This window comes from Terrapene carolina, unplaced genomic scaffold (assembly GCF_002925995.2).
Source record: "Terrapene carolina triunguis isolate 2854851 unplaced genomic scaffold, T_m_triunguis-2.0 Scaffold31542, whole genome shotgun sequence".
Classification (NCBI taxonomy): Eukaryota; Metazoa; Chordata; order Testudines; family Emydidae; genus Terrapene; species Terrapene triunguis.
Window position 1 is genome coordinate 1 of NW_020695893.1, and position 8,804 is coordinate 8,804.

The window sequence follows — 8,804 nt, forward strand, 5'->3', positions numbered from 1 at the left end:
AGCCGGGCATCACTATTCAGTGGCAATCGACTTTTCCATTTTTGCAGGATTAATATTTCAGTCACCGAAGCAACCACGCCGCCTTGTCCCCAGGTTATCTCCGGGTATCAGGAATAGATCCAAGGATGAAACTTCACGGTAGGGGGGCAAAAAACTTGGTTAACACCGGGTTTTGGTTGCCCGTTGATAGCTCTTGTCCTTCCAGAGTGTCGAGTCCAGCAAAATCCAACCTTCTGGAAACCAGGAAATCCCGAGTTACGGTAAATGCCCAGGCAGCCATCACTCTGTCCCCATGGCGATTGCACTCCAGCGGCATTCACTGGAGCTGCACTGAATGGTGGAGAGATGTGTTGGAAGAGCTCCAAGACCTCCATCTATTTGACAGAGAGGAGGTTAGAGGGTGACTTGATCCCAGTGTATAAACGCTGGGGAACAAATATTTGACAATGGGCTCTCCAGCCAAGCGGAGGAAGGTCTAACATGATCCAATGGCTGGGAGTTGAAGCCAGACAAATTCAGCCTGGAACGAAGGCATCATTTTTTAATGGTGAGCATAATTAACCATTGGGACAATTTACCATGGTGCGTGGTGGATTCTCCATCACTGACAACTTATAAATCCAGATGGGATGTTGTTCTCAGAGGTCGGCTCGAGGAATTAATTCGGGGGTGGGGGGGCTGGTGTGACGCAGGGGGGTCAGATGAGATGATTGAATGGTCCCTTCTTGGCTTGGACTCTAGGGGCTGCGATTGTGATATGGGGAGATCTGGGCTGAGTCCCCCCAACCCTCTATGCCACGAGGGTCCGATCTGCATCGTGTTGTCCTGGACTTCTATGATTCTATGATTCTCTCCCGGCTCCTCACGGTCCCTGGGAGGAACTCCCCTCAGAGCGACAGCCCTTCTCGGGGGTCCGCTCCCTCTCGCGGGTTAAGTCGTAGGCCACTCTGCCTACTGTACCTCTGAGCCTTAGCACACCTGTCTCTCCCCATGGGCTCCCGCAGGGAGTCCACTTGCGCTGGACCCCCAGGGCCTCCACGCCCAGAGGGAATAATGAAACCCTGATCCACAGGCGCAGACTTCTACTGGCACTGGTGGGTGCTCTACCCCTCTCTGTCCCCGGCCCCACCTTGACTCCACCCCTGCCTCACCCCCTCCCGCCCCCATTCCAACCCCTTCCCCAAATCCCCACCCCGGCACCACCTCTTCACTGCCTCCTCCCCTGAGTGCGCCACGTTCCCGCTCCCTCCCGGAGCTTGCTACAGCTGTTTGGAGGCGGCAAGCGCTTGGAGGGAGGCTGAGGAGTGGGGACGTGGCACGCTCAGGGGAGGAGGCGGAGGTGGAGGTGAGGTGGGGCGGGGATCTTGGCTGCCGGTGGGTGCAGAGCACCCACTAATTATTCCTGGTGGGTGCTCCAGCCCTGGAGCACCCACAGAGTCGGCGCCTATGCCCTGATCTCTAGACCGGAGCGACTCTCAGCCAGTGTAACACAGGAGGGTTTATTGAGCATCTGAACCCAGCATAGGAAACTCTCAGGGCCTCAGGCCTGGCCTCCCTCAGCACAGCACATCTAGGGCTGTCCTGCCTCCAGGTGGGATCTGGCTGCTCTCTCCTCCCCGCCCAGAGAGGCATCCGATATCACCGGCCCCAACAGCTCCTCCCCTGTCCTTTATCTTCCGTCCCAGGTAAACAGGTCGCTGGGGCCCTCTCTCTTCAGTTCTTTGTTCCCCTCTAGCTGGAACCGGCTGGTCAGGTCACCGGGGTCCTCTCTCTTCAGCCCATTGTCCTCCCACTGGCCGGAACCAGCTGACGGCCAAGCTGGGCTGGGCCTCTTAGTCACCAGGTCACCAGCTGTTAGGGTTCCCCATCTCCAGGCCGGTGTCCGGGGATCCCGGCTGCCAGGCGAGGTCACACCTGGTCCTCTGCAACAACAAACCCTCTCCCACCACCTTGTGAAACATGCAGCACACCGGGAAACCGAGGAGCGCACACGCTAGTCATGTAAAACGCTACAAAACTCCCCAACTTCGTCACACGTGTTAATACACGATTGGGTGGATCATGTCCACAGCAGGGCCCAGGGGAGTTGGCAGGTAGAGGGTTGGGTGGGTTCCTGAGTTAGTATGTGAAGGGGCCGGAAAAGGGTACGAAGCGGCTGTGACATTTTCCACACGTCGGGGGAGAAGCTGAGTGTAGGGACGTAGGGGCAGTACAGGGAGCCCCTGTCCATTGCCGTGAAAAGGCAGCGAGCGAGAAGGTGTCCCCGGGGCGTTGTGGAGCATCGCTGGGAGAGGGCAGAGTGGTGCTACAGGAGCCTTTGCCTTAACCCGCTATTTCCTGTGTTACAGACGTTTGTGTTTTGCTGAACTCGATGCTCTGCAAGGGCAGGACCTATCACCAGGCAGCCTTAACCCAGCGTTAACCAAGTTCCCCTCGCCCCAGGCCCGCTTACGTTTTATTCTTGGATCTATTCCTGGTACCTGGAGAGTCCCCGATATGGTTAGCCGAGCGATTGGGTGATGGGAAGGGTGAATTTGACAAGAGCACAATCAGCGGAGACCTTTGGTAAGAGAGTATCAGGTTTCTGGGGACACGTCGCCCGCTGATCCCAGAGCAACTCGATTGAGTCCCACAGTCCGGCAGGGCGGCAGGCAAACCAGGCAGAGGTAGGAGAGCCAGCGGAGAGATTTGGTCTGACTTTTCCCGGACTCTCGTGCCCTCTTACCTTGGGGCGCTGCCCCACAGCAGCACCCCCCCACACTCTGGGTCTCCCCTCCCAGAGGAACCCCCAACCCTCGATGCCCACCTTGCCTCAGTGGCTACTGCCAGTCGCCATCTAGCCCCCCACTCCCTGGGGCAGACTGCACTCTGGAAACCACTCATCATTGGCAAGGGGGTTGGACCGGCTGCCTCTGCCTATCCCCGGGCTGCACCTCTCCCGCCCCAATACATCCTTAGGCCTTTAACAAGGCCTCAGCCTGGGGAGTTGCCAGCCTGGAGCTCCCCAGATCCTCTTGCCCTTCCCCAGCCCTGCTCTGCCCAAGGTACCCTGTGCTCCCAGGCAGCCAGGCCCTTCTCACTCCTAGCTGGAGTGAGACTGACCCAACTCCTCCCTTAGCCCTTATATCAGGGCCAGCTCTGGCCTAATTGGGTGTGACCACAGCTGAGACTGCACCCCCACACCGCCTACCTCATCTGCCTTCAACCTTTTCCCCTAGGAGCGGGGTAACCGCCCCGCTACACCCTCCTCAAAGAGTAGTTATCAATGGTTCGGTCTCAGACTTAGAGGGTGTGTCGAATGGGGTCCCGGGGCCAGTCCAGGGTCTGGTACTATTCAATATTTTCACAGATGACTTGGGTAATGGAGCGGAGAGTGTGCTTTGCAGATGACTTCCAGTTGGGAGGGGTGGCGAGCACTTGGGAGGGAAGGAGAAGCATTTAAAACAACCTTGACAAATTGGAGAATTGGTCTCAATTCAGCAAGATGAAACTCAATCAAGACAAGTGGAAATTACGACACACTGGAAGGCAAAAAATCAAAGGCACAACTGCCAAATGGGGAATAACTGGCTAGACAGTCATACCAGTGAAAAGGGTCTGGGGGTGATGGCAGATCACAAGTTGAATATGAGCCAACAGTGTGATACAGTTCCAAAAAAGGCTGATCTCATTCTGGGGTGTAGTAATGGGTGTGTCGTATCTGAGACACGGAAGGTCACTGTCCTGCTCAGCTCGGCACTGGGGAGGCCCCAGCTGGAGAACTTGGTCCAGTTCTGGGCACCGCGCTTTAGGAGAGATGGGGACAAACTGGAGAGAGTCCAGAGGACAGCAAGAGAAAAGACCAAAGGTTTAGAAATCCTGACCTGTGAGGAAAGGTTAAAAACCGGGCACGTTTAGTCTTGAGAGAAGAATGTGGGCGGGGGGGAGGGCTGAGAACTGTCCACAAAGACATTCAGGGCTGTTATAAAGAGGCCGGGGACCAATTGGATTTGATTTGCTTCCCCACCGATCTCGGAAGCATCCTCACTTCTTTCCATTCACCCCCCTCCATCCCTCCTTCTGCTGTTTCGAGGGACCGTGTGGGGACGATCAAGGCCTTCTCCTTATCGCTGACAAATACCCCGAATTCTGCAGGGATGCCAGTGTTCACAGCCCACATGTGGTGCCTGCTACCACAGGCCCCGATTCACCAAGGCGCTGAAGCACGGTGCTTACTGTTAAGCACCTGACTTAGCCCCAAATGCTCATGTGCTTACAGTTAAGCATGTGCTTGCGTGTTGGGTCAGGGCTTTGGAGACCAGGCTTCTGTTCCCAGGTGGGCCACACAATCTCCCTCGCAGGTTTGGCCAACAGTTTCCAAAGTGGCCTGTAATTCAGGTGGACCTGCTGTAGGGGGCGCTGCCGAGGGCAGGAGAGGCTGGACTTGGCTGTGATGACTATAAAGGAAAGTTCTTTACTGTGTCTGCTGGACCCGGACTGAGCCTGTGGTCCCCCTGGGGATTGTAGCTCCTGGCCTGTGCTGCCTCATTTCACCACTAGGGGTCACTGACTAATTGGCTTCTTGACAGCCCCGCCCATGAGAATTGAAATTTCCCCCCACAGATTTCTAAAGACTTTGGTCTCCAGTTTGTTTTATTAAGCGGAACAATATAAAAGGGAAGCGAATCCAGGCGGGAGCCCAGCGCCCCTGAGAGGGGAGAGCGGCTGCCGAGAGGGGCTAATGCAGGCGGCCGGGGTGTTATTGGGTGTGGCATGGCCATTGCACCGAGTGGGAAATCAGGAGAGAAACTTCAGCAGGAGGAGCCCAGCGAGGGCTAGGAAGAGGAGCCCGGCTGGTCCCAGAGCTGTGCCGGCCGCGCTGGTGGCTGGTGAGCATCTGGCCGTGGTTACCTCTGCTTTGATCCCTGCGAAGGTCCCAGAACCCTCATTTATTTGGTCACAGACATACTGAGTACCACAGCCCTTCATGACGGTCTTCGTGGCAGATCCACCTGCATGTGGGGGAGGAAAGGAGGTGATCAGTGTGAGGGGTGCTGATCCATTCCTTGAACTGGACCAGGACACAACAACCTGCCCCTCCTCAGCTCTGCCCCTCTGAGCCCCGCCGAGGCCCCCCACCGCCTCCCCTTTGGCTCTGCTGCCCCCAGCATGTCTCCCCCTTCTCCTTTACTGTGACACAGACTCACTGTGTGTCCTTGAATAAGTCACTTGCAGCCGTGATCTAGAGCACACTGAAGATACCGAGATTGGATATGGCCTGTATTAGCCACACCACTCATGCTGCAAAGTAGCAGCTCCCTGTTGGTGGAAGCGGTGGGATCTTTATGAAGGGTGGCTTCATAATGAGTTAAAGCATCATGATGGGATCCTGCAAAATTGGGGTCAATTCCTAGCTCTGCCACAGCCTTCCTGTGTGACCTTGGGCAAGTCACGTCACTACTCTGTGCCTCCGTTTCCCAGTCTCTGAAACTAGGAGAATGATCCCCACTATGCCTACAGAAATTGTGTAACGCCGACAGACGCCGGGTGTTGGCGGGCGGGATCGAACCGGGGACCTCTGGAGCTTAGTGCATGAGGCAAAAGCCAACTGGCTGTTAAGCAAACTCCTTCTCGCTAAGTGGTTTGGGTGCCACTACAGTGGACAGGACACCACACCCAGGAGGTGGGTGGGTTACAGTTGCAGGCTCTTTGGGGCATGGGCTATATCTCCCTATAAGTCTTTAGCGCCCAGCACAGTATGGGTCCCTTATCTTCGCTGGGGGTCTGTTCAGTGCCTGGCACCACTGGGTCTCCCAATATTAAACCAGTCCCTGCCACGGAGAGCTTAGAGACTAAACTATAGACAGGCAATGGATGGAGGAGAACCAGAGGCACAGGGCGGGGAAGACACTGGGCCAGGGTCACACCGGAGGCCAGCGCTGGGAACAGAACCCAGGTGTCCTGATCTGCAGCCGATACCTTTATCTAGCGGATGACACGCAGCATCTCGCTTCTGCCCTTGGGGGCGCGGGACAGCAAAGGAAAAATACCCCCAGAACAAATGAATGGAAGTTACCAGATTTTGGGGGCCCGGCGATGTCCATACATTGGGTCTCGGCTCCAGTACACTGTATGGTCTCTTCACGGCACTGCTGAGAGGACGGAGCGTAGCAGGCTGGGCAGCGCTGGCCGTTGGGTTTGGTGTCAGCAGGGGGCACTGGGAAGAAGGGGAGCAAACGCAGTCAGCTCGGGGGATGAGCCCCAGGAGGGGTCGGGGCAGGGAGAGCAGCTGGGGGCTGCACAGCTCAGCCCTGGGTGCCCCCTGCAGGGGGAGCTGTAGCTCCGGGGTCGCTGGAGGCAGCAGGGGCCGGGGAGAGGTTTGCAGCAGGGAGCCCTGGACCCTGCCCTGGGTGAGGTCAGCTGGGTTCACACCTGGGGGCAGCCTAGAGCCCCGCCCACTAAACTCCACCCAGCCAGGGGCTCAGTGTTATTCCATGGGGCGCCCCCTGCAGGGTGGGAGGACCAGTCTCAGGAAGTTAATGTGGGGCAAGTTCCAGGCAGCAGGAGGTGCAGGAGATGGGAGATGTACCTTTAACAGGCGTCGGTGTGCAGGAGTCCGTCTGGCAGCAGGCGATGCTCGTCCTTATCATCATTCCCTTCCCAAAATTTGTCGAGACGAACCTTGTGTTACATTGGCTGGATGTCGTACAGCCCTTGATAATGGTCTGGGTCTTCTCTCCCCCTGCACAGGAGAAGACAGAGATTTTCCCTCCATCCATTCCCAACCCATTGACACCCACTTCACAATGATGCCCATGTGCCATTAGCGCGCCTCTACCCATGGGGAAACTGAGGCATGGGGAGGGGAAGTGACTCATTCGAAGTCCCGCAGGGCTAAAGAAAGCGATTTCAGCACCTAAACCCAGCCTGTAGATCGTCCTGCTCCCCACTCAGCTGCCGCGAATCTCCTGCCAAAGTTCCCACCAGGGGGTACATGCTGGGCTGCTTAAATCCCAACACCAGGCGTCCAGCTCACCCCTTAGCCGTGGCGGGATTCAGAGACTCATTGTTTCCCTGCTGATATCACCTGCGGGGCCTGACACAGGAGATGCCCTTGGAGCACACCCACCGGATCAGGCTCTGCACAAAGCCCAGCTGGGGGAGGAGATGGGGAGGGGCGGGGGGGCAGTTGCTCCCCCCCGTATACCCAGGAGTCCAGTGGGTCAGATGCTCCCAGTGGAATGTTTAACTATTTCATACAATGTGGGGCGGCTTCAATAGGAGAGACGTACGGAGACCCGCCCGGAGGCCGGGCACGACCATAGGTGGGGAAAGATCTGGGCTGAAGTTCCCAATTCGGGCCGAGTGGGGATTTGAACTTGCCTCCCCCAGGGCCCAGTTCAGTGCCAAGCCACTGGGGTCTCCTGGCAGCCCCTCCTCCACTGCTGGCATTGACAAGGAAGGGCTGACCCAGTTCAGATATCGGACGCCCAGCGAGGGGCTCCGGGCTGTGGACCCCAAGCAGAGCTGGGCGTCTCTGTGCAGGTGGGACTTAGTGGCCAAACTTTGGGTAAGGGACAAGGCTTAGGTCACTCCCCTTTCCTCGACATTTCCTATTGGCTGGCTTAGGTGGCTCCCACTCAGTGGCCTCTGGTGCATCCCCTCCTCAGGTGCCTCCTTCTCCCCATGCACCGTACAGGGAGCCGGGCCCCGGCCCACTGGCTGGCGAGTCGCCTGGGGGTTCGGCATCGCAGTGCTGAGCCGAAGGCCCCATTGGGGAGCTAGCCACAGGGTCTGCAATAGAACCCAGGCGTCCTGGCCCCTTAACTGCTGCTCAGACCCACCCACCCCACTCCTTTCCTGGAGCTGAGATTAGGATAGAACCCAGGCGTCCTGGCTCCCCAGACTGTTCCCTGACCCGCGTTGGGTCGGGTCCCTCTCACCCACCGAGTGTCAATTCTGTTAGAACGACGCCACAAGAGTTTTGCCCAGCAGTGCAGGTCTGTAGGCTCCCCGTGCAGCTAGTTCCTTCTTCTTCACAACGCTCACACTGCAGACAGGCCCCTGGGGACGGAGAGAGAACATGAGCCACCTGGATTTGTCCCTCCCTCGCCTTCCCCGGGGCTCTGTGGGGAAGCTCCGGGTACAGCGCCCTGGGGTCCCTCATCCGGGGCCGGTGCAACCATTTAGGCAACCTAGGCGGTCGCCTAGGGCGCTAGGATTTGGGGGGCGCCATTTTCTTCGGCAGCAACCGCAGCGGCCGGATCTTCGGCCACCCCGGTCGCTGCTGGCATTTAGGCGGAGGGAGCTGGGGCAGTGGAGCGCGGGGAGGGCCGCCTGCAGCAAGGGGGGCGGGGAGGGCGGCCCGCAGGGGAACTCCCCGCCCCAGCTCAACCCTGCCCCACCTCCTCCCCGAGCACGCCGTCGCTGCTTCACTTCTCCCGCCTCCCAGGCTTGCGGCGCCTAAGCTGATTGGCCCCAGGGCGGGGGCTCGGGGACGGGCGCAAGGTGGAAGTTTCGCCTAGGGCGTGAAACATCCTTCCACCGGCCCTGCCCTCATCCACCGCGCTGCCCCAGTTTGGTCCCTGGTCCCCGCTGGCTACAGACATTTCACGCTGCTCGGGGGCTGCGTCTCCCCGGGATCGCTGCAGATTTTAGTTCCCCGGTGGGTTTTCCCACCTCACAAACCCCAGAGAGATCCCCAGCGGGTGTGAGCTGGTGTCGCTCTCCAGTGCGGTGCAGCAAGGGCCGAGTCGCATCTGCCATCGACTCCAGTGCAGCTGCGCCCCCCTGATACCGGCTGGGCCCTGGCCCCACTGACTCCA

General features: G+C 58.3%; 1 protein-coding gene across 1 annotated transcript in view; it reads right to left on the reverse strand.

Moving 5' to 3' along the window:
• Positions 1–4,757: 4,757 nt before the first annotated feature.
• Positions 4,758–8,804, reverse strand: part of LOC113405114 (phospholipase A2 inhibitor subunit gamma B-like) — a 5,082-nt gene continuing 1,035 nt past the window's right edge. Inside the window, exons 3-6 of the mRNA XM_026662951.2 lie at positions 7,927–8,043; positions 6,569–6,721; positions 6,056–6,196; positions 4,758–4,991 (exon numbers count right to left, since the gene is read on the reverse strand). Coding sequence (XP_026518736.1) covers positions 4,777–4,991; positions 6,056–6,196; positions 6,569–6,721; positions 7,927–8,043 — 626 coding nt within the window. The 3' untranslated portion in view covers positions 4,758–4,776. The remainder of the gene's footprint in view (positions 4,992–6,055; positions 6,197–6,568; positions 6,722–7,926; positions 8,044–8,804) is intronic.